This window comes from Triturus cristatus, chromosome 3_2 (assembly GCF_964204655.1).
Source record: "Triturus cristatus chromosome 3_2, aTriCri1.1, whole genome shotgun sequence".
Taxonomy (NCBI): Eukaryota; Metazoa; Chordata; class Amphibia; order Caudata; family Salamandridae; genus Triturus; species Triturus cristatus.
In genome coordinates, this window is record NC_140584.1 from 905802469 (window position 1) to 905828760 (window position 26292).

At 42.2% G+C, this 26292-nt stretch overlaps 1 protein-coding gene across 2 annotated transcripts in view; it reads right to left on the minus strand.

Annotated features, from left to right (window-relative positions):
• The window catches only part of LOC146858427 (multidrug and toxin extrusion protein 1-like), a 742800-nt gene that overhangs the window by 103286 nt on the left and 613222 nt on the right, over positions 1 to 26292 (minus strand). For both annotated transcript variants that reach the window (XM_085649349.1, XM_085649350.1), the window contains one exon: positions 14548 to 14680. In XM_085649349.1, coding sequence (XP_085505475.1) covers positions 14548 to 14680 — 133 coding nt within the window. The remainder of the gene's footprint in view (positions 1 to 14547; positions 14681 to 26292) is intronic.

Below are 26292 nucleotides of genomic sequence, written 5' to 3' on the forward strand. Positions count from 1 at the left end.
TGATCTCAGAAAGACGAAAGAACATGGCTGGGAACACTGATGTTCGAGCTGGTGTACTGCGGATATCACTCAAATACATACTCCAGGATGATGAATTCATTACCTGATAGAAATCAGTCGGTTCAATAATAAGGTGCAATGATTAGTGTTTGTGGGGCCGTGTTTACAGGCATAGTCCTGCAAGGTTATTTTTATTAAAGGTCGATATAAAGCTGTTCCTGGATTAATATTTATATTGATTAACTCTTTGCTTACTTCAGCGGATGTCTGTTAGGAGACTAAACATGTTAAGGAGAGCACCACATGAATGCCCTGGTAAGTTCATCCTTCAGGTTATCTAATGTCATTTCAGTGCATTCAGTCCTGGTCCCCTACAGAAGGACATTATTACTCATTAATGGTTGTGTGTCTTCTTGGCAACGCCTCCCAAACACATACACTGAGGAAACTCCAGGAGGTGCTTTTGGTTGTATTGAGACTGACTATGATGTGGGTTAAAGACCACAAAGAGCTCAGAAACGATACTTGATTTTGCTTTTTTATTTAATTGGCACACTTCTAGCCTGTTCCTGTCAGCGGGGGATAGCAGTAACAGGCACAATACAATTCATTAATAAAATCATTTCTGTTAGTAAGATTAATGTAACGCCGTGGAGCCAGGGAGTGGCAGGATCAGCTGCAACAGCAGGAGGTCACTTCAGTTTTGTCCACTGTGAAATTCTGAATTCACACCATGTCATCTCGGGGTTCAGCGAGGCCTTTGACACTTCCAGATGGAGCATTCAAAGCCAGTATGTGGGCCCTCCTCATGGTACTCAGGATGGTTAAGTAGGTTTGTGTGGTCAAGGACGGTGCATCATTTACTGTTTAGGTTACCTTATACCACTAGAATTTGTAATGCCCTGCAGTGTTCTTGGATTTCTGTGCAGCCTTTCTGTATGGTTGTACATTTGTATTGACAGGAGTCATGGGGTTCTGGTGTCATTGTGTTTAAACCGCAACAGTTGGTATGCATAATATAATAATCGCTGATAACTGGCTTTGGTTCAGTTGGATGACTACAGTGTGTTTGAGTTTCAAGGGATCTCAGGCCTCCTCTGATTTTACATAACGGTATTGTTTATGTGAACTTTCCAAACAGATGTATAATCCGTGAGTATCTTTTGTTGGGTTAGGTATCTTTTGGTTAGTCCCAAAGTCATCGTTTCAGAGTTTGAGGTACTGGCATTGTAAATGACAATGCCTTTTACTTATGTGTTAATTATCAAAACAGATAAATTAAAGGCATTGTCACTTACAATGCCAATAGCTCAGCTCAATTTGATTGTATGTAACATAGTATTATTTATTTTAATTTGTTTTAAATGTCATGTAATGGTTTTCATTAACTATGTATGATAAATAAAGTTTGAATTTGACTTATTGAGTGTGGTCACCGTGAGTGACACAAAAGGCACTTTAATTCATAAGCTGACCTATTGGCATAGTCAGTGCTTGTTTTCTTAATATCGCTGGGGTTCCCTCAGACCCCCTTTAGCGTCCGACCTTTCTTTAAAAGTGCCATGCTTCCCCATATCTCTATACTGTTTTGGAGAAGAACATCTTCCTGAGACGTATAAAGGGGGCTGATTGTGACTCAGATGAGGAGCCGTGCACGGCTTCCACAGCCCACCTTTCTCTTGTGTTGCATGTTTGTTTATTTTCTTTTAGATACCCTCAATGCTTTAAATGGGCGGGCACTGTCCAGTATTGAGTAGCTGCACGTCTTTAATTTGAGTGGGAAAGTACCTGCACTTCTCAGCACTGCTGCAATACATTTAAGGGCATAGTACAGGCACATCTCGGGTGCAAATGGGTACCCTTAATAGAGAGTACCAACACTTCTGCATTTCCTTTTAAAGCCGTAGTTTAATCTGTGTCTCTCGCTTCTTTTTTGTTTTGTTTTGTTTACAGTGTGTGCACACCTTCTCCCATCCATTTCTTTACTTCCTTCTCTGGACGTGCTGCATTGACTAAATTGATTGTGCTGTGCAGACAAATGTCTAGCATGGAGGAGCACACGACAACAAGCAAGTACACTCTCATGGGGGAGGACTTGCCCTCGCTCAGAAAGTTCAGAGAAAGAACTGGCCTCAACATAGTGAAGTTGGCATAAAGAGTCGTAAGCTTGAGCCACTACGTAAACTTTTGTGAATCCTTAATTTTGAATTCTATATTGGGGATCTTTGCCCATCTAGAGAGTGTGCTACTCGAGATGGGCAAAAGCACAATAGAGAGGGGAAAACCTAGTTGGGTAATAAGTCAATTTATTATGGTCATTCATACTTGCAGTCTCCTATCTATCTCTTTGATTGCACTTTATCTCCAGAACATGTTGAGCTGTATGTTTGTGGTGTGTTATTAGTATTACTTTTAGACAAACTAGTTCTGCATGGAAACATTTTAATGAAAAATTAAAATACTAAGGAATCAGGACAGCGACTAAACTTGTTTTGTGTCGATAACCCCATGTACAACCCATGATGAGAACAGGTTCCACTAATATGTCACTTTGTATGATCTGAAGAGGATTCAATTACCTCACAGGAATAGGCGTTAGAAAGATTAAATTGTGTAAAAAGATGAAATAAAAAAAATACAAAAAAAGGAATAGAGACAGCTTCTCCATGCAGTCACGTTATTTGTGAACTATAAAATGTTTTCTTCGGATCGAATGAAAAGAGACTTAAGTGAGGCTGATGGGGTGGGGGCCGGGCAGAGGGTGGGCAGTGGTCCACCTTAGTGCCCAAGGTAACTATCCACTATCGCTATTGAATTTTTTTTAAAGAAGAATTTATGTATGTGTTTAATTCGGAATGTTGCTTTCTCTCCCATTTTTCATTTGGACAGGATCTTAAGTGATACAACCAATCACACAGCTAAAGATGCCTTCCTATATTTGCATTTCGTGTTTATTAAGTACAAACGTTCACTGTGTGTGTATCTTTGTACTAAAAGTATCCAATAGTAACAGAAAGATAACGAGCCAACATTACGTTTTGTAAATCTGTATATTGGTTTTTCACATAATAATGTGAATAAAAACAGTGACATATACAGAGGAACATTCAGAGTGGGCCCGAAACATGGGGTGATTCAGATCTGTAGGGAATTGGAATTCAAATATAGTAAGCAAGAATAACAAACTTGAAGTATAGTGAGTTGCAGATACCGACACTAGTGTAGACATTAGAGATTATTGTTCAACAGATACTAAACAGGGGAAGTGGGATACAACAAAATGAGAACAAAGAAAGCAAAGGATAGGGTTAACTGTAAGTTTTATGCCGCCAAGATGTCCCCCCACTCACAACCTCCCCGCATGCACACTGTTCTTCTTTAGCAGATAATTGCCACATGTGTTGAATGTGTGATCGCTGACTAGATGTAGGAAAAGTCTTTAATAAAGGGACCTCATGACCCGATATGGACGGGTGAACGCCCCTGAAATTATGTCGCCACAATGGCTGGCATCTCCCCTGTGGATGAATCTACTGAATCCATGACAGTGAACCTCTGTAGGTCTGCTAATATTGCGTCCCAACTGGCTGCTAGAGGGAGTTTGCGAAGGCCTAGCAAATCTTCTCTGTGCAGGGCAATGCTCTCCGCTTTAGCCCAAGTCAGTAAATAGTAGCGCTATGCCATTACGTGAGGGGCCATAGGAGATTTCCATCTGCTAGTAATCAGACGCTTAGCAATTGTAAATCCAGAAAGCGAGAGGTAACCTTATACTTTTTACCTCTCTTAAAGAAATGCAAAACATGGGTCTCCCACAGAAAGGGAATATCATGCTCAGTGCAGTGAGCAAGGGCGCTGGCTATTGTTGTCCAGAACTCATTAAGAGTGGGGCAGTGCCACAACATATGCAAGAGGTAGGCATTAACCAATTGGCACCTGGGACAGACAGTGTCTGTGTGTTGGAAGTACTCATTCATTTTAGCTGGGGTGAGGTACACTCTATGCAGTATAAAAAATTGGATCTAGCGGAAACCCTGATTGCGAGGTATTCGTGTGGGGCTCTCTAGGGCAGCCGCCCATTAATTGTCCATGAAAGGACGTTCCAATTCCCCTTCCCAGTGAAGCTTCAAGGGATCTAGTGTAATTGCAGCGTGTTGCCTAAGGGAGGTGGCAAACCACCGCTTCAGTTGACCCCTGGTACCCATCATGTGTAAATACTGAGCCCGTGAGATATGTGGGAGGCTCTTTGGTCAATTCACCCCACCGGGCCATGTGGGCTGCTATTAGGGAGTGGTGTAATAGAAAGTGGCCCGTGTGGAGTCCCTCCTCAGAGGCAAGTGTAGTGTATGGGTCCCGTCGCAGAAAAGATCCCCAATGTCATGTATGTCAGCTGTCTTCCAGTGGTGAAGCTCGGTCACGACGGTGACCCCCCGCCGCCAGGTGTCCCCTGGAAAGGAATAACGGGTGCATATTGTTTTGTAGAGTGGGTGATAAAGAGGCTTCTGTGGAAGCATTTGTATGCTACTGCGAGCAATAGGGAGTTTGTGATCTTGAGACGGGAGCAACGGTGAAACAACTGGAGTAGGGAGTGATGCGATATGGTAGGGTGTAGAGTGGCTGTGTCATTGAGCTGGCGATCCACTGGGCGATCCATTGTAGCTGTGCAGGTGGATAAAAATGCTCTAGGTAAGTGGCAGCCAGACCTCCATGGTCTGTAGACAGGTAAAGTTTTTTAATGGAGACGCGGTGGCGAGAGGTACCCCAAATGAAATCTCTAACTGTACTCTCTAATTACTTAAAGAAAGGGGGTATATAGAGGGGTAGGTTCGTGAAATAGTAAAGGAGCAAGGGAAGGATCACCATTTTGGTAAGGGAAATCCTACCAGTAAAAGATAGTGGCAGGGTGCCCCAAAAGGAGAGTTGGGCGCAGATTACGGTCATTGCTCTACCTATGTTGCCGTCTAAGAGGTTGGGGTCTCGCTGATAAATGCGGCTGCCAAGATATCAGAAGGTGTCATCGCTTCACATTACTTGGTTACCGTTAAGGGTATATTCATGGTCCTGAGTGGATCCCAGAAAGGGGTAAAAAGAGGACTTTGACACATTGACACGCAACCCCGACACATCTGCAATGACAATAGAGTATGAGCCAATGAGGAGGGAATGAAGTGAACATCTCTCACGCACAACAGGATTTCATCTGCTTATAGTGAGATCGTGTGTGTCCCGTCATATAGGGGTATGCCCATATCTACTCGGGTACGAACGTATTCTGACAGTGGCTCCATTGCCAATGAGAAAGGAAGAGGGTATAAGGGACAGTCCTTTCTAATTCCACGACCAACAGCAATGAGATCAAATGTATAAAGACCTGTTTTCACACGAATAGTAAGGTGAGTTATAAAGCAACCTGACCATACTAGTAAAAATAGCTCCAAAACTGAATTTGGAAAATACTGCAAAAAGATAATCCCACTCAAGGGAGTCAAAGGCCTTCTCGAGGTTCAAAACCAGGCACCCCGAGTGCGGCTAGCGAAGTGGCGCATATCTCACAACCCTTGAAGAAGCAACAAAGGTTGAGGGAAGTGCTACGAGTGGGGACAAACCAGTTCTGGTCCGGATGGACCAAGGCAGGGATGAGGGGCGCAAGTTGATTAGCAAGTATCTTTGCTAAGATTTTATAGTCAGTGTATAGAATGGCCAAAGGACTGTAGGAGCCTAGGGCTGTAGGATCCTTTTTTTTTTATATAAATTATTTTTATTGGTAGTATGCAGATCAGGGTCAATCTACATACATTGTTTCAGAAACATCAATAATTATGTGATCTCCCTGCCAAGGGATCCCTTGGTCCAGTTCTTATAACATAGAGTGGCAAATTGCAGGCATCTTACATAAGCAAATCTTCTGTATTAACCCAGCCCTCATTTCAAGTGCAACATTTCAGATATACCCAACGGGGCGGACCTCACTTCATATTGTCCGACTTGTAGCTACCTCTGAACTACCACAGGGGTGATCCACCTGTAATTGCTATTTTACCGTCATATTACTACTTTTTATTTTTTCTTGATTTTTAACAAACAAAATGTTTAAACTTATTGTTGTTATTGACAGCATCTGGGGTAAAGGCTTCCTCCCACTCATTGTACTTGTGTGTCTATGGTTGAGGTTCAAGAGAGGTTTTCACGTGGTGCAGCGTCCCTCACTCCCGGTCCCCATCCGAGTGCATCTGGGTGGGTGAAGAATGATGCAAAGTGGGCATAAGTGGGGGATGGACTTAAAGAAATAGCCACATTTCTCCGACCTTGAAAGCGTTGAACTGGCTGCCCTATGAGGCAAGAATACAACTAAAGGTTGCCTGCATGACCCATAAAGCACTACATAACAATTCACCCAGTTACCTAGCTCTAAAGCTAGAACGATCTGGAGGATCCAGACAATTATGAAGTGCGAGTTCTTTACTTCTGAAACTACAATCCTTTCATAAAAAGAGAACTGGTTGCAGAGCTTTTTCAAGGATCGCTCCAAAGATTTGGAACTCCTTACCTCCAGTGTTACGGGGAATCTCTTCCTTTACCGCCTTCAAAAAAGAGGTAAAAATACTCCTAATGAACAAATTCACATCCTAAGACTTGATTCATGCGGACAGAGTCACCGATATGATCCTCATATCACTGGCTACCTCTTGTGGATTGAAAGAGAACATTATATGTTTTTTATTTCCACAATACTGACCTAAGGCTCAATAACTGTATATAATGTAATGTTCTGTTGCCCTCTGGGATCATCATGAGTTGTCCACTGGTCACCTATGTTATCTTACACTATTTACCTCTTTTGTAAGTAATGAAGAAAATCAAATGTGTGTATACTACCTCATTTCTCATGTCTTTATAACTATATACTGTAAAGCGCTCTGATACCCTCGTGGGTCACGTTCCCGCTTTATAAAACCTTATAAATACAGGGTCTCCAAGGCATCGGGGTGTAAGCCAGCTGGTGGTCAACATCCGGGTGCATGTTGTGGGCCAGGAAATGTTGCCTCAATGAGAGGGGGGAGCCTGGAGTTGTAGTCATTGTGAAGCTTTGGGAGAGTCCGCCGGGAAGTTACTCCATGTGGATGTCAAGGTCCCATTCCGAGGGCAATCAGTGTTGCTCCCGGGCTGTAGGATCCTTACCCGGCTTCAGTAAGGAAACTAGACAAGCTGCATGTAGTGAGATTGGCAGCTGGGAATTTTCTAGTTACCGTTAAGGGTATATTCATGGTCCTGAGTGGATCCCAGAAAGGGGTAAAAAGAGGACTTTGACACATTGACACGCAACCCCGACACATCTGCAATGACAATAGAGTATGAGCCAATGAGGAGGGAATGAAGTGAACATCTCTCACGCACAACAGGATTTCATCTGCTTATAGTGAGATCGTGTGTGTCCCGTCATATAGGGGTATGCCCATATCTACTCGGGTACGAACGTATTCTGACAGTGGCTCCATTGCCAATGAGAAAGGAAGAGGGTATAAGGGACAGTCCTTTCTAATTCCACGACCAACAGCAATGAGATCAAATGTATAAAGACCTGTTTTCACACGAATAGTAAGGTGAGTTATAAAGCAACCTGACCATACTAGTAAAAATAGCTCCAAAACTGAATTTGGAAAATACTGCAAAAAGATAATCCCACTCAAGGGAGTCAAAGGCCTTCTCGAGGTTCAAAACCAGGCACCCCGAGTGCGGCTAGCGAAGTGACGCATATCTCACAACCCTTGAAGAAGCAACAAAGGTTGAGGGAAGTGCTACGAGTGGGGACAAACCAGTTCTGGTCCGGATGGACCAAGGCAGGGATGAGGGGCGCAAGTTGATTAGCAAGTATCTTTGCTAAGATTTTATAGTCAGTGTATAGAATGGCCAAAGGACTGTAGGAGCCTAGGGCTGTAGGATCCTTTTTTTTTTATATAAATTATTTTTATTGGTAGTATGCAGATCAGGGTCAATCTACATACATTGTTTCAGAAACATCAATAATTATGTGATCTCCCTGCCAAGGGATCCCTTGGTCCAGTTCTTATAACATAGAGTGGCAAATTGCAGGCATCTTACATAAGCAAATCTTCTGTATTAACCCAGCCCTCATTTCAAGTGCAACATTTCAGATATACCCAACGGGGCGGACCTCACTTCATATTGTCCGACTTGTAGCTACCTCTGAACTACCACAGGGGTGATCCACCTGTAATTGCTATTTTACCGTCATATTACTACTTTTTATTTTTTCTTGATTTTTAACAAACAAAATGTTTAAACTTATTGTTGTTATTGACAGCATCTGGGGTAAAGGCTTCCTCCCACTCATTGTACTTGTGTGTCTATGGTTGAGGTTCAAGAGAGGTTTTCACGTGGTGCAGCGTCCCTCACTCCCGGTCCCCATCCGAGTGCATCTGGGTGGGTGAAGAATGATGCAAAGTGGGCATAAGTGGGGGATGGACTTAAAGAAATAGCCACATTTCTCCGACCTTGAAAGCGTTGAACTGGCTGCCCTATGAGGCAAGAATACAACTAAAGGTTGCCTGCATGACCCATAAAGCACTACATAACAATTCACCCAGTTACCTAGCTCTAAAGCTAGAACGATCTGGAGGATCCAGACAATTATGAAGTGCGAGTTCTTTACTTCTGAAACTACAATCCTTTCATAAAAAGAGAACTGGTTGCAGAGCTTTTTCAAGGATCGCTCCAAAGATTTGGAACTCCTTACCTCCAGTGTTACGGGGAATCTCTTCCTTTACCGCCTTCAAAAAAGAGGTAAAAATACTCCTAATGAACAAATTCACATCCTAAGACTTGATTCATGCGGACAGAGTCACCGATATGATCCTCATATCACTGGCTACCTCTTGTGGATTGAAAGAGAACATTATATGTTTTTTATTTCCACAATACTGACCTAAGGCTCAATAACTGTATATAATGTAATGTTCTGTTGCCCTCTGGGATCATCATGAGTTGTCCACTGGTCACCTATGTTATCTTACACTATTTACCTCTTTTGTAAGTAATGAAGAAAATCAAATGTGTGTATACTACCTCATTTCTCATGTCTTTATAACTATATACTGTAAAGCGCTCTGATACCCTCGTGGGTCACGTTCCCGCTTTATAAAACCTTATAAATACAGGGTCTCCAAGGCATCGGGGTGTAAGCCAGCTGGTGGTCAACATCCGGGTGCATGTTGTGGGCCAGGAAATGTTGCCTCAATGAGAGGGGGGAGCCTGGAGTTGTAGTCATTGTGAAGCTTTGGGAGAGTCCGCCGGGAAGTTACTCCATGTGGATGTCAAGGTCCCATTCCGAGGGCAATCAGTGTTGCTCCCGGGCTGTAGGATCCTTACCCGGCTTCAGTAAGGAAACTAGACAAGCTGCATGTAGTGAGATTGGCAGCTGGGAATTTTCTAGTGCAGAGTTGTAAACGGTGTGTAAGTGCAGGACCAGTGCATCCGCATACGTGTTATAGAAGTCCGTTGGGAGCCCATTAGGGCCTGGCGCCTTTCCAGATGAAAGTGCAGTTAAAGCTTTACGCACTTCATCAATAGTCATGTATTGGTTGAGGGATATTGAAGACAGGTCTATCAAATCTAGGAATGCACATATCTGTTGAGGGTCCCCAAGGCTAGTAGATTTGTAAAGTGTTAAATAGTGTCTGGTCCGTGTGTATGTTGAGCTGTGTGTAATGTATGTGGCCAAAGACATCATGAATGGCATGGATTGGACGGTGTGGGTATTCCTGGGGCAGTAGGTAAGCAAGTAATTTACCTGCCCTGTCGGATGTAGCATGTGTGCGTGTCGAGTGAGCCAGGTAATTGTGTCAACGAAGCCTGTTTAAAAGTCCTGCATGTTCGCCATGCAGTTCATCTATACTGGTATTATACTTGGGTTGTGCGACCAAGGCAATTTCGTCCCAGAGAAGTTTGCGTTTGATGATACTAAGGGAGGCATCTAGTTGTTTACGGATGTTCCATGTAAGGCCAAGACTGTGCCCTCTAATCGTGACCTTGAAGGCCTCCTATTCCAGAGATGGTGAACCTGTGAAGCCGATGTTGGGGGCGAAGTAGCCAGCGACCGTCACGCCCAGAGACCAGTGAAAAGTTTGGTCCTCCAGTGCAGCTGGCTGAAGACGCCAAGTATAGATTGGAGGAGGTCACGCGTCCAGCCAAGCCTCAAATGCTGAGGGTTGGGATCAGAGTGTGTACGGCAGAGATATTTGGTGTCCTGAATCAGGGAGAGGAGGGAAGAAGTAGCTAACATACGATCCAGTCACACATGAAGATTATGGACAGGTGAAAAAAAGGCGTATATGCGGGCGTTGGTATTACGAGAGCGCCATACGTCTATTAGGGACCAATGCCTGAGCCAAGTGCGTAGAGCCTGCGCGTCGGATGTTGCTGTAGTACGTGTGAGAAGAGGGAACGAGCAGTCCAGAGAGATATCGAGGACAAAATTGTAGTCAACCCCTATAAGCCAGGGCAAGCTGCTCCAATGGGCCAACACCCCAGAGAGTCTACGAAGGAAAGAGTTTTGGTCAATATTGGGGGATAAACTGAGCCAATAAGGAGGGGCTGACCATTAAGTCTACCCTTGAGAAACACATATATGCCCTCTGTACCGGCCTCAACCTCCTCCACCACCTCACAACGAACCCCCCTTAACCCATATCAACGTGCCCCTCACCTGGGAAGAAAAGTTAGTGTTGTACACCTGACTGCGCCAGGGTCTTGTTTGTATGTTGTGTAACCTCATGAGAGCCAGCTTGTAATGGGAGTTCGTTGAAACAGGGGTGCCGTACCATGGCAACTAATGCATGAACAAGCTATTGATCGAGAGGGGTGCGGAAGCGCTTGTAGCTATTACTTGGTGTCCGTCCCCCGGTAGGCGAGTATGAAATAAAAGAAAAAATATTGTGTGGAAATAAAACACATGGATCCATTCACTACATGACCGGGCCATAGGGCGAAGTGAAGCCTGGCCCCACCTGGAATATAGAGCCGCCCGACCCCTCTGGCGCCCAAATGAGTGGAAAAGGCGGGTTGGAGCTAAGAAAATGCAGAGCCAGATAGGATGCAAATTGGACTGACCAATAATATGTAATATATTCACAACGTTCAGATGATGGTGTCCGAGGTTTGGGGAGTGATGATAGGGAGACAGGGTGAGCTCGAGTCCCCAGACCACGCAGTAAAGAATCAACATGACTAGGCAACTTGGATGGTGCCGATACCAATCCAGAGGCAGATTCCGTGCCGCAAATCGTCGCAGCCGGTTGAAGCACCACCTGATGCTCAAAGGATCTGCTCTGGGTCAGGAGCGTTGCTCGATAGAGTATGACGACGTGGCCCACCCTCTCTGCCCCTGTGTCGGCCACGCCTGACCCGCTGGAGCGCCCAGAGGTCTGAGGGTGAAACGAAGAAGCAAGTGGATCCATCCTTAACCATCCGCAGACATGCTGAAAATAGTAAGGAGCATCGTAAGTTGAGGTCGCGGAGTTGGTGCCTCACCGTTCCGAAGGAGCCGTATCCATTTTGTACTTGGGTAGTTTAATCCGGAAAGAACATGACTGGTGCATTCTGGACGGTGAGTCCCAGCATTTTTCTGACCTCTCTCAAAATTGTGTCTCTATCCCTAAAGTTCAGTAATCGGAATTTAAATGGACAGGGTTGGCTCCAGGAGGGGGCCTCTAAGCGGGCACCCTGTGAGCACGTTCCACCACAAATTGGGGAGGCAGAACCCTGGGTGGAAGCAGTTTCTTCAACCAGCGCTCGGTATAGGTAACCGGATCCAGGCCGTCCAAGCCCTCCAGGAGGCCAACCACTTGCACGATGTTACCGCTCAAGCGACTCTCAGCGTCGTCCAATCTAGCTTCGAGAGTGAACACCCAGTCCAGAAGATCTTGGAGGATGGCAGTGTGATTACGCGACTTGGCCTGCAAGTCGGTGAGTACAAGTTCACTCTCATGGACCCTATCAGTACGTGTTTGGCCTTCAGGAGCGTAAATTCTGATATGACTTTATCTATTTTTTCCTCCTGCGAGGTGCGTGTTTGGTCCAAAGCTGTTCCAATTGTCTCCACGGCTGCAAGGTCCTAGTCGAGTTTGGAGTAGAAAGCAGAGTGTTGAGACTCCAGAGGCCCATCCCCCTTTGAAGAAGCCTCATCACTGGCCTCTTGGTGCGCCATCAAATGTGGGGTAGTGGCGCATGGAAAAAGTTCTGGTGCCTGCCCCTGGATGATGTAATGGGTCGTAAGGTGGTAATGCGTCGCTAAATTAAAAGGGCAGGTAAGGCGCTTGGAAGCGACCCTATAGCATTAGACCAGCCAGTATATCCGATGATAGAGTTGACGGAGACTGATAGTCATGCAGAGCAGCAAATGGTAAGGTCTAGGAAGGAGAGGGGACCAATAATGCAGCCAATAGCAGTTAGTTCTGGAGCAAGAAGCGGCACCCCACACCCTTATCATCTCAATGTGAAGTGGTGCTCAGTGAGCTTGAGCGAGGAAGGGAGCAAACTATGTCCGGTCTGAACCCCAGCGCTGAAAAGAGGACGAACCCCCACCTCCCACAGGCCTGAAGGACAAGCAGCACCAGGATAGTAATGAAGAGGTAATGCGATCTGTAGAAGGGATGTCTGGTCAGGACAAGAACAGCCAGGAAGTAAACATTGGGGGCCAGGTCCAGACAAAATCCGGTAGAATGTCTGGTAATCTCGCAGGGGGGTAGGAAAATGTCTGCCCAGCACCAGTACAAGTCTGTGGCAACCCACAGGAGTACTCCCGCAGCCCAGCACTGGGGAAGTGCGCAGGGGTATGGCTATGTGCGCCCCTAATCTGTAGGAACCTTCATGCCATACGTGGGGTCCTGAGTCTGACCGACCCCAATACCCACAGCCAGGCCAAAGAATGAAGTCAGGGGAAGGGCAGCCTGGACCGGGCCTGGTCCCTGGGCCACCCCCACGCCTTAAGGGTCCAATAGCTTATGGCTGTGCGCACGAGGGGTAGCGAAGCAACCCACCACCTGTGCCCGGAGGGAGAGAGACAGCCCAGGCCCGACATGACCCTCGTGGTGTCCCAGCTCCTGGTAGTGTGCCAGCAGTCAGACCAGGCTGCAAGTCGCGCTGTCCAAGGGGCCACCTCTGGTGTCTGGTACCACAGCGGAGGTAAGGGAGGGCCTAGGCCCGATCGACTCCCAAGCCCCAACCCCAGTCCCGCAGATGCAGCCGCCCAGCGCCGGACTCACCTCCCGTGACAAGGCGGGCGCCCGGCCTATAAGACCATGGGGGGCCAGACGCTGCTTCCCAGCTGATTATCTCGTCAACGGGGGCCAGCAACTCTGGGCCAGCCCATCGGTGCAGAGAAGCGGGGGCACCACACCAGGCAAGATTGCCCAGGACACACTGGCAAGAGGCATGTCCGGGCCCCTACGCAGCAGGCCTCAGAAGGGATCTGCCCAGCACCCGGCGGCACCCTTAGGCCCTAAAGCCCTGGCAATCCAGCCTTCCGGAGGCATGTGCTGTCAACGGGTTCCAAGGGCTCCGGGACCACAGCCAGTTGGGCCACTCCCCTACGTCCACAGCAGGACTGCCAATCCGGGCAGGGGTGGGGAGGCAAGCGGCAGAGAGGCTCCGGTGCCAACACCAGGCAGGACAAGAGTGCGTGTCGCTACACCATCCAATGCAGCAGCGGCAGGGCAATGTACTTAGCCGTGGATGGGCTTTCTGGTAAGGCAGTCGCATTGCTGTTGAAGGATAAACGGGGGGAGGGTGCGGAGCGGGACCATCTTAGGCAGTTAGCCACGACCCCCAAGGATCCAACATTACTTAACGATCTAAAGGACAGCAAGGTCTTCAAAGCTTTCCTGAAAAGCAGAAGGGATTATTGTGAGATTAGGTATTGTGGATGCAACTGAAGCAAGTTCCATTTAGTAGCTGCCACCACAGAGAACGCTCTTCCACTCATTGTGGGGTGGCAAAACCTGGAGAATTGTAACAGAATGCTTCTTTTAATCTTCAACAGCAACTTCCTTGGTATCAAGTAAAGCAGGGTGACAGAGTGGTTGGTTGGAGGTCACAGATAGATTTTTGCTAGGGAGAGACATTTAAACAAAGGACGTGGAAACATCGGGAGGTCTTCTCAATCCTAGTACTAGTTTGACAGCTGCATTCTGTACTAATTGCACCTTATGTAGAGAATACGTAGGCAGATCTTATTTGTATGCATAATACTAATCTATACGTGAAGCAAGACATGCATTCATAATTTCAACTTTGTGACGAAAATCAAATACATTTCACGTTGGAACACGTAAGAGCTGACAATAAGATTTGTCTACTCCATTAATGTTTATCCACATTTAAAAGATACTATTTTAACAGCTATCTCGACGGCCACCTTTAATTAATACTGTGTAAGTCCTTTCTGATAAAGTGTTTTGTTTAAAAAGTCAGGGCTTGTGGAGCTAGTTTGCACATGTGGGGGTAACATGTCCCTGCTCAGTGAACTTTACGTACCCAGTATTCCAAGGTAGGCTGCAAACATCAGGGAGATTCCTACCGGAAGGGCTATCACATAGTAGCCAATGGCATGGAATATTGCCCCAATCTTCTGTTTTCCGCTTCCTCGTAGAATCCCACATGATGTGCACTAAAAAGAAACAATAGTAACATTTAGTAGGCTTATAATAATCCCTTTAATGATTTATATTACTGTATATAACAGAGTCTCAACTGAGTTGAGATAGGATTCCCTCCCGAAAGCACTGGTTCAGATTTGGCATTATCTGGGCAGGGCTACCTGGAATTGTAATGAGGTAATTCTGAGACAGTGCAAAGTTGAAATCTTTGTTGTCAGCGGCTCTCATAGAAAGCCGCTATTGGTTATTTCAGTTTCTAAATATCATAACTCACTGCTATGACACAGCAACAGTTGATAACAAAACTCATTACCAACTGTTGCTACGTCATAAAGGTCTTACAGGCCAGGTTGACAGGGTTCTCTGAGAGCTTGTCCACACCGCTTTGCTTGTTTGTTTTGAATGAAAGCAGAAGCATAGCTGCAGCAGAGGTAAGGACGTCAGTGAAGGTGGTGGGAGTTGGACAAGGGTGGCAGGTACGTTTTTTTTGTATTTTTTTATACCTTTTGGTAGGGGATCCACAAAAGAGGCCATGTTACGTATAGCACACGCATTACTCCTTTGTCACAGCGTAGCAGGTGAAGGCGGGGCAGATGATTTTGGGACCATATATAATATAAAATATAGATGGGTAAAAAGTGAATTATGGGGATGTTTTTCACCTCGGGGTTCTGAATGACTTCATAGACAACTCCTTAGACAATTCGAGTTCCGCTCTGATTGTCTATTTGATGTCACTCAGAACCCCCCAATGAAAAACTTCTTTGTAATTCACTGTTACCCATCTATAACTCTATATATTGTAACACTGTTTCATTTCACTTCACTTGTAGTAATGACACTTTCAAAATGGCAAAGGCCAGGGTTCAAAACATGAAGACCAGAACATGTTTTATTCCCTTCAAAATCAGTTGCCCATTAGCTTTTTCAGTGTTTGGACAAAATATCAAGTTAAAAATCTCGGGAGACAGAAATATCGGAAATTAAATATCGTGACCCAGAAATATCGTGATGCGCAAATATTCTTGACAAGAATATAGTTGTTTGAGGTAAGTCAAATAGTTTAAAATAGTATTGATGTTTTTAATATTGTTTTCAATAATATAGTGGTTAAAAATATTGATTTTTAATTATTTTAATGTGTTTTAGTTGATATAGCAATTTATGTGTTACTAATGTTTATATGAATGTTATTTTCTTTAAAAAAAATATAGCTTACAATTTTAAATGATTTAGAATTTTTAATTGTAAATTATAGTGTTGTAGTGGCTTAGTGAGTTTGTATGAGTATTGGGTGGGAAGTTAATTAGGTAATAATTATGAATTATTTAATACATTTTATGTAATTTCATGATTGATATCATTTAGGTAAAATATGTTATGCTTATTTATTTTTGGTACATGTTATTTTCGGCATGTTATGTTTGTAGGCATATAGGGTGGAAAGTTAATCATGTAATTAACAATTCTTCATTGTTAAATAGTTAATTGATTTTTAATTATGTAATATATGGAATGCTTATTATTTTACTTATATTTCAGTAGTGGGCTGATAAGTTTGAAGGGTCCAGGGCGGAAAGTAAATTAAGTAACAATTAACAATTTATGGTTAATTAGTAATTAATTAATTTAATACATGTTTAATTATGTAAAATATGGAATAACGTTTTAGTTTAACTATATTTTAGCTGTGGGAAGCTAGGATTGTACGGGTATAAGGTAGAAAGGTAATTAATGAATAATTAATTACCTATTAATTATTATTAGTACATTATTTATTTAATTGATTTTAAATATGCAAATTATGGAATACCTATTTTTTGCTATACTTCAGCAGCAGGCTGCTGGGTTTGCAGGGGTATAGATTGGTAAATTAATTCATAATTGAATGACATTAATTGCTAATTATTTTATTGAATTATAATTAAATTGATTGCTTTTAAAATCTCTACTACATATATATTTTCATGTTAATAATTTGTATATTAAGAGTTTAATATTTTCTCTAAATTCATGGGGTTACTTATATATCTAATGTGTTTGAAGTGAACTACTAGTCTCTTTTAGACTGCAATAGGATAAGTGAAAATAACCTCTTCACAGTTCAACACTTTACCTACTGTTGCAGTGTTTGGAGTTGGAATATCAAATTTCACCCACCCAGCGCATTTCCTGGTGCTGCACAGACTTGAGTCGGAATAGTACATCTAACCCCTCTGAAATACAACACTTTCACTACTGTTACAAAAACTAGATTGGGAATAGTATATTTAATGTTCTTAAACTCCAATAATTTTCATAATACTAGTAAAGTAGAATATATAGCATTATTTTTGTTTTTGTAATATATTTTATTTGTTTGTATTTTAAAATGTATTTTAATGTTCATAGTATTTTGGGTACATGCGTTTATAGGGGTTTTAAATGTTTAATATTTTATTTATAGTCTACTTTAATATATTTTTTTCTTATTGTTAATATTTATTATGGTTTTATTGTGTATGTATACACACACACATACATATATTATCATATGGTGTAACATATGGTGTAATATTTTTATATACTGTAACATAATGAATACAATTATGTATTTTAGATTATATTAATTTTTTCAGTATTTTAAATGTATTTTAAATGTATTACTGTGAAAATATATATATTCATAGTAATACATTTAAAACAAAAACATATATTTTTATTAATTATGTTACACTATATACCCAAACACACAAATGTATGTATATATACATAAATATATATATATATATATTTATATATATATATATATTTATTTATTTATTTATATACACATTTTGTCCTCCCCATAGTCTGGGACTTGTAGTTTTCTTTAAAGTGCATGTGCAGAAAGTGAATTGTGCAAATTAAGAATTAATAAATATTGTAAACAAGGTTTTAAATTCAGCAAGTTAATAATTTCATTTTTAAATTATGATTATAAAATGATGCATTCAGATTTCTTTTCAAATTATATAAAACATTCAGTCTATTAAGATTTGAAGTTTCGCTTTCATATCATTAGAGGGTATTGAGGTATTGTCTTTGACCCAGAACTATCGTTGCAGCTATTTTCTTTGTGTTGTATTTATTAAATCCTTAGCTGAAGACTTCTATTTTTTTTTTTTAAAGTAATTCCTCGAAATTTGCCTTCTGACCTCCTGGGTCAAGGTAATTTCATTTTGTAGGTTATCTCAGATTCACAATATTTATTTTTCAATGATTTGATTTCTGGACACAGAGCTATATATTGAGGATAACATAATTACATCGAAAAAAGCCTGCCACCAATGCTATACTACATGGGAACAGCTTCCATCAGCAAAATCTAAAATGGAGTATCCCATATGGGGAGTTCTTAAGAATCAAAAGAATTTGCTCCCAAGAAACAGAAATTGGAAAACATAGCAAAGATAAGGTATAAAGATTCCAGGCTATAAAATATCCTAAACACCCTAAAACCAAAAAAGTAAATAGAACTCAAATGCTAAAAGGCAAGTCTAAATAGAAAAATGAGGCCCCTATATTTCTAATAACAACATACTCAGCAGAAGCAAAAAAAAAGTGAGCCACATTTTAAGAAAACATTGGAGTCTTTTACAATTAGACCTAATAGTGGCCAAAATAATGGGTAATCATCTGAATATAACATTTCAAGGAGCGTACAATCTTAAAGATACCCTGGTACATAGCCATTTTACAAAACAACATCAAATTGGCTTACTTGGCCAGGATTCTGGAAATTCAAACAATGTAAAATTGCAGTTGAAAAGCAAGAATTCACTACAACAACGAAACAAAACTGATAATGAAACAAATCACCACCTGTAAGAGTCAATATGTTGTATAGTGTATAGTGATGTCATGAGTGATGTCACTGACCATGTCATGAGTGATGTAATATGTGACGTCATCAGCAGTGCATTGCGGGCGCGTGAGTTATAGTTAGCTGAACTAACTATAACGGGGGAATTTCAATAGTTTTGTACGAGTGAAAAGTCCAGCTAACTATAACGCCCCTGAAACCTGTGGTTTTTTCAGTGAATATATATATATATCATCATGCTCAATCCCCGCCTTTACTCCCTTACACTCTCGATCGGGTGCTCGATAGTGCGGTGACGGAAACCGCACGGATCAACAATCCACAGCTCACGGCACAAATAAATGGACCAAGCACTCACAGGAACGGATTACCCAAATTTTTAATGGGTTCTTCACACGACCAGATATATATATATATATCGAAAACGTCCTGTCCACACTTGTTCCATTTCGTCGGAACCCCAGCCATGGACCTCCAGACTCCAAGGACAAATCACGGACTCCCGCAAGACATAGGTGGGTGAAGCAGTGGCAATTTATTAAACAACAAATATCACAGGAGCAGTGCCTGCCATGACGCGTTTCGCTCCTCGGGGGGGGAGCTTGATCACAATATAGATCCACCAAGAAGTTGCCTGGATCGAGAGAGCCTACACCGGTAAGTTTTGTTTATGCCTTGTCTTTATTGGAAGAATGCAATGAACAAACAGCGGAATTGCCCAGCACAAATAAAAGTCCTGCCAGTCTTGCAGACACGTTTGGTGCTGAAAAGCACTTCTTCCTGGGCTACGGGCATCTGCGAATGATCATCACGGCAACAGCATTAGTCAAAGTCTTTTAACGCCCAGGTGGGCATGGCCCACTCCCGTGGCCTACTGGTTAATGTAGTGACTTGTGTTTTACTCAAGTGAGCTGCCATGTAATCACTCAAAATTTGCAGTTAAAAATTTGTCTCCAGTGGGTTGCGGTAACAACTACCGCCGTCTGTGATGCCTTTAACTTCATCCAATCAGCATCACTAGTCCCAATGCTGTGGCGTAGGTTGACGTCTCAGCAGGACTGCACCGAAGTGCAGCGGGGCCTTTCTCGCGGCTCAGGCTGCGCCGCCACACATCCACCAAGAAGTTGCCTGGATCGATAGAGCCCACACCGGTGAGTTTTGTTTATGCCTTGTCTTTATTGGAGGAATGCAATGAACAAACAGCGGAATTGCCCAGCACAAATAAAAGTCCTGCCAGTCTTGCCGATGCGTTTCGTGCTGAAAAGCACTTCTTCCTGGGCTACGGGCATCTACGAATGATAATCACGGCAACAGCATTAGTCAAAGTCTTTTTTAATGCCCAGGTGGGTGTGGCCCACTCCCGTGGCCTACTGTTAATGTAGTGACTTGCGTTTTACTCAAGTGAGCTGCGAGAGAGGCCCCGCTGCACTTCGGCACAGTCCTGCTGAGACGTAAACCTACGCCACAGCATTGGGACTAGTGACGCTGATTGGATGAAGTTAAAGGCATGACAGACGGCAGTAGTTGTTACCGCAACCCACTGGAGATTAATTTTGAACTCCAAATTTTGAGTGATTACACGGCAGCTCACTTGTTTAAAACGTATAATCACTATTCCTAATATTGATACATCTGGCCCTTAGTTCTTTATATTAAACGCAAAAGATGATCTGAGGAATGCTTGCAGATAGTCAAACCACTGGCATTCACTTGGGATAGCATTGCAACCCATATTATTTTGCCTCCATGCCACCTTTGATGAGGCCCATACAAACACTGATTGCCTGATTAATGCATGTTACTTCCCAAATGAATGTTATCTCTGTTATTGCATTGACCCCACAATTACCAGGACCACCAGAAATGATCATTAGAAGAATAACAGGAATTTTAATTGGCCATTCGTAATGAGGGCCTAAATTGGACCCGAGAGTTGTCCATGTGCTTAGGATTTCAGTTGATGGATTTAAAACTACTAAATAGATTTCATTATATATAAGAATGCACCTCTTTGAAGTCAGCCATGATTTTAAATACCCTTTTAAGGGGGTACAGTTTGGGAATGTCCTAACATTTAAATAGTCTGCAATGGGGTTAGAAGCCTGTAAGATAATGTGCTGGGAACATCACTAGCCTTGGGAGTAATGCCAAAATAGTTTCAGGTGTGTTTGGGACTGGAACATAACAAGGTATCAGAAATTGTTTGTCAACATGGACCAAAATGGGGATCCCCATAAGCACCCTTGATAGAGGAGTAGTGCACTAGCTTCTAATGGGGGCCTAAAGGTGGTTTAAGATAGAAGTGGATTTCTTCCCAAGTTCGATAAACCTATAGGACGTTTAGAGTGGATGTCAGGGTCTTAGATTTAATGTGATGCAACACTGGGGAATGTATCTAATGCCCTCCTCTCCCGATACGGGATTCATGTAACTTGGATATAGTTTTTTTCTTTCCCATTTTCTTCCCCTTCCTCACCTCTTTTATTTATTCCCGGTTATTTTATTGGCTTCATTCTACTTCACTGTGGAATTGTCAGACAGACCTATAAGGTAATAGGCATAGGTGAAATATTCACACTTCAATATCTATTGATGTAGATTTTCCTGGAGTAAGAAAAAATATACTAATCAACCAACAGCTGTCTGTGCAAAAGAGGAAATGTCTGGAAGAATGTATTCGAGGGAAGAAATGTTCTTTAATGTATATGCCCAAGCGGAAATGCTTGTTGGGAGCTACATCAGCTGCTATGATAAGCCCATCATAGCACATGACAGGGAAGAAATGCATTTCGGATTATGTTCCAGGGAGCATTCACATATCAGAACATATGCCTTTACGAAATGCTCATCCAAAATGCTAGAGAGGGAATCTTACTCTACTACATGCTAGCATGTATGTCTCAAAGAGATCATATGCTGGGATGAATTATTCATGCTCACCAGAATCTTTGCAAGGACTGGAATTTCCATCAGACTATGTCATGAGGATGAACTGCACATCAGAATATGGAACATGGAGAAATATTCATGATTTATAAGCTAGGGAAGAAACACACATCAATGGTGCTAGGGAGATAAGTACAATCACAATATATGCTGAGGGGCAGTCCATCACAATATTAGCAAAGGATGGTGTATATCGATTAAATATATGGCCGAACAAAATTCCAAACGGAATATGTGTGACGTATTCAGAGCCAGCAAAGTTGGATGCAGGTTACAAAACCAAACATTATCCTACTTCCTGCTAAAGTAAATCAGGGCACAGAAGGAATCTGCACCTCTGTCCAGCCCTACAGTCACAAAGGAAACCCCCTACCTCGTGCCAGGCAATTAGAACACAGCGGGAAATGTCAAGGTCTGATGCAGAGCATTTGAAGGGACCATTGCTTTGTCTCTATACTGACAAATCATGACACAAAAGGAAGTTCGATAGTCCCCTGATACTTCCTTTCTGATGCTACTTTGTCAGGATTCCCTTGCTGTAGTCCTGGAAGGGCTTAGAGTCCAAGTCCACGCCTTAAATATCTCAGGTAAGCCAACTCAATTTGCTTGACCAACACTAAACATCCAATTCATGCACCTTTAAAGATTCCATAGCCCTCAAAATGATGGAGCTCTTTTTCTGCTCCTCTCTGCCTTCCAGGGTCAATTACCTTCCACTTTATTAAAAAACAGCCTATACGAAACAAAGATTTTATCAAAGAAGCAGTTAACTTCATGATCATCATGTCGATTCATTACTCCAACAAAACATTGACATTTTAACCTCACAGGTGACTTCATCAATAAAAACAAAAAAAAAATCATTTTCAATCTCTTTAACACAGTGAACATAGCTTCACCAAACCTAACCCACACAAGAGACCATGAAAAAACGATTGCTTCTTTTACTAGCTGATCCAACAGTCAATTGCACCATTACAATCAGACACCACCTATATACTACTGTCAATACAAACCCAACAAATGTTGTTCTTTAAAGATGTTTCCATGGATAGTGTCCAGCAAACATCCCATCATCCTAGCATCCCACACCTGTCAACACACTCCTAGACACACATCTACACCACCTTGAACAGCAATGATGAAAGAAAGACACAGACAGCAAACGCTTTGTATGAAAACACATAAAGGGAAGCCGAACAAATGGTAAGACACGTAACACAGCTTAAGACATTGAACTCCATCCTACAGACACCCAATCACTGCCAAATCGACCTACTACAAATCAGCCATCATGGAATCATTAGAAAGCAGATCTCTTTTCAAACAATATATCAACCATCTACTCTTCATTTCCTGACAAATCTAAAGCAATCAATTGTTCACAGAAACATTAACAGCATCAGACAATGTCCTGAATCCCATTCCATAAACGGGCCACTTCCAAACAACAATCACAATTTCCCTAATTATCTTCAAACTTTATACAGCTCTCAAAACAGCCACTTATGTAGATGATGTTACACTCTCTCCTACTGTGTATTACCTTTACCTCTTCAATGAAACACTCATGCTTTCCCTGTGATCTGGTGTAACCTTATAGTATTGTACCCAAAACTGATCACCAAGTATATATTTTCACATTTGATCCTCCAGATAATAAAGTCAAGCAGTCTAAGGCTTACTCGGGGAAGTGGTGCAGGTTTAGAGACTTAAAATTCAGCAAATGACAGTTAATAAAATGCTATTCAGCCAGTGCTTTGGTTTAAGTAAAGTGCTTCAGCCTTACACACAATCCCTGAAAAAAACCTTTCAAATACAAAATGGGAAATAGCTCATGGACCACTATTCGGATAACACCCATGTTATTTTGGGTAGGCCCAGGAGGAGTTATAATTCCACTTGTGGAATTGGCGGAATTTAGTAACCCTGCGTTATGCTTGTAACTCAGAGTTCCTGCAAAATTTCACCAATCAGCATGCAGCGGAATTATTCTGCCATTTGAGCAGTGCGATGTTCATGGGAACAACACGAGAATCAATCAACGCCTGCTTCCTAGCGAGATTTGACAGCCTGTAGCTTGATTTCCGGTCACATGGAGCCTTCTAGTGCCATTTTGTAAGGCCGGCAGTCGTGGCTGCTTCTCGAGTAGATTTCCTACTCGGGAAGCAGCTAAATCAACTCAAAAATACCTTTTTGAGTGAATATTCTACTCAAGCAGAAGGTTCAGATAGTTCTGTTAGCGCGAAGCACACTTTTTTATTTTACTTTTTCTTTTGCAGTAAGGAAGTGCCACAGAGACTCCAACTTCCTCTTCCTGTCCAGAAGCCTCCTCCCAACGCTTTGTCTATCTCCTGGTCACTTTTCATTTAGATTTCAAGGTGAAAGAATCACTCTCTTTGTCTGCAAATCCTGCTGCATATACCATGTGATTTTAGGGACTTTGTGTTAAATTGTGACAACACAAGTTAAAAAACATTTGTATAAGGGTGTTGTTGTTTGATAGAGGACATGCACCAGTATATATTTGTACCTTTTATTACAGTTTTAAATTTGATTGTGGTGGGTGGCCTGGAGTTGCAGTAGCGTCCTGTTTTTTGCATTCCATTGTTTAGCTTTTAGAAGGGAAAAAGGTTGCGCAGTTAAGTAGATTTTTCCTTTGTTTGTGAGATTTGCACTATTAATTTATTTTACCATGTAGCCTAGTCTGCCGACTGGCCATCCAACCAGTACTAGGCATTTGGTATATGAAACAACTGTTTTGGTGGTATATGTTGTTTCGAAACATCTATGATTTAGAGATGGCAGTGGATTGAATGCACAATGTGTTTTTTTTGTATTTCACGTTTTTTTCTGACAAAAATGTATTGTGGTGGGGTATTATATTGATGATGCGTGAGGAGGATGTGTGTTGTTGGAAATTTGATTGCTGACTTAATTTTTGCCCTTGGCATTGCTGAATTAATAGTAGTGTTTTCTTTTTTGTTTACCATGCCTCCTTTGTTTGCTGGCCAAGTGGCCACTTTTTTGACTGGCCAGTGTGTGTTTGTGTGTGTGTGTGTGTGTGTGTGTGTGCTTGCAGTAGACCACCATTTTGTCTTTGTTCTCCATGCCATGTGGCCGGTGGCCATTTTGTGTAGTCACTGTTCATAGACCTGTATGTGTTCTTTATTGACAATGCCTCCTTGCTTCTTGCTGTTTGAACTTTTCTCTGGTTGATTTTTTGTGTAGCCAGCCGGTGTGCTTTTGTCTAAGGCTTGCATGTGTTCTTTGCTGTCCATGCCTTCTTGCTTGTTATTGTTTGAACATGTGACGGGTGGCCATTTTGTGTAGCCAGCCAGTGTGCTTTTGCTGTAGGCCTGCATGTGTTCTTAGTTATTCATCCCGTTTTGCTTTATTGTTGTTTGAACATGTGGCCGTCGGCCATTTTGTGCAGCCAGCCAGTGTGTTAAATGTGAAATCATTTTTTTCCAGTTTTCCTAGCCATTTTCCAGGGACATTGATTGATTGTTTTTCACTTTTTTCTCTGATATCATTTTAATGTACATGAGGAAGTTTTTAGTATGTATGCACAGTTTATATATTATTAAATGCATTTTTCCATTTTACCCTGCACCTCCTTGCCTCCCACAGGATTTCTCATAAACCCTAGTGAGAAACCAGCAATTCTTTTTTTACATTACATGATTTTACCCTGCACTCCCTACCTGCCATAAGTTACTTAGACCAGAAGCGCACAACAGCATCATTACTTCCATCATAGTTTGTTACAGTAATTTTTCTCGTGGTTGGATTCAGTAATTTTACAGCATCGACGCGTTTCGGGGGATTTGGAATTATAAACCCTACCGTACTCAGGACAAAAGGTGTATCAGGGATTAAAACCTCCCTCCTATAGGAACTACAAGTAAGTCAGATCTAAAAAAGAGAAATAGGAGGAATATACAAAGATACATTTTTAGTACTATACCCCATTTCGTAAACTCACATCCCTATTAAAGCCTACTCCTTAATTTCTTTAAACAAAATCCAAAAACTGATCCCATCAAGTAGGACATTGCCCTTCCCCCCAGAGCATCTGTCAATACAGTAATCAGGTATGGTGGATCATAATGAATAAATCTCCTATTTCTTCTAGTCATATAGCTACTTTCATACACAATTATTCAAAACCCATTCAGTCATACCAATTATTCTTTTCAGGTTAAGATAAAACTACACTCACCACTCTCAGTGATGTGCTTCCCAATGACATCAAGAAATTAATGCAGCAAATGCTGTGTCAGTCTTTTTACTGCCAGAACGAAAGGTTCCTGTCCTCTGTTCTAGAAGAAGAATCAATTCCTTGATAAATATAGGGCCAACCCTAGGCACAATATCAAAGCGGGTAAATATCATTCATATTTATTCCTGTATATGCTGTTACCTTAGAAACAGGAGACAAGTCGCATGATGGACACACTTGGCTAAATATTATGACAGTTGTGAGATTGATCAGACAGGTAAATGCAGATACTTGTCTGGGATTGGTTGTCATATTGATCTCACTTCTCAGTTAATCGCACATGAATCATGATTTCACCAGCATATGCTCTTGTTCTTATTTCTTGGTCCTCATACACCATGAAGCTTACCTTCTCCTTGGCTCTACAATATTGGCATTTACTGTTCTGCAATCCACAGACCTTCTCTTCTTCTGCACAAAACCTCCATAACACTACTGCTTACCTTCCCGGACTGATTCAGCCATGCACCCAAGATGGACATTCCAAGAAGAAAATAGATATACCCCCCATTTTGGGATTTATACACAGTATAATTTTTCTTTTCTTA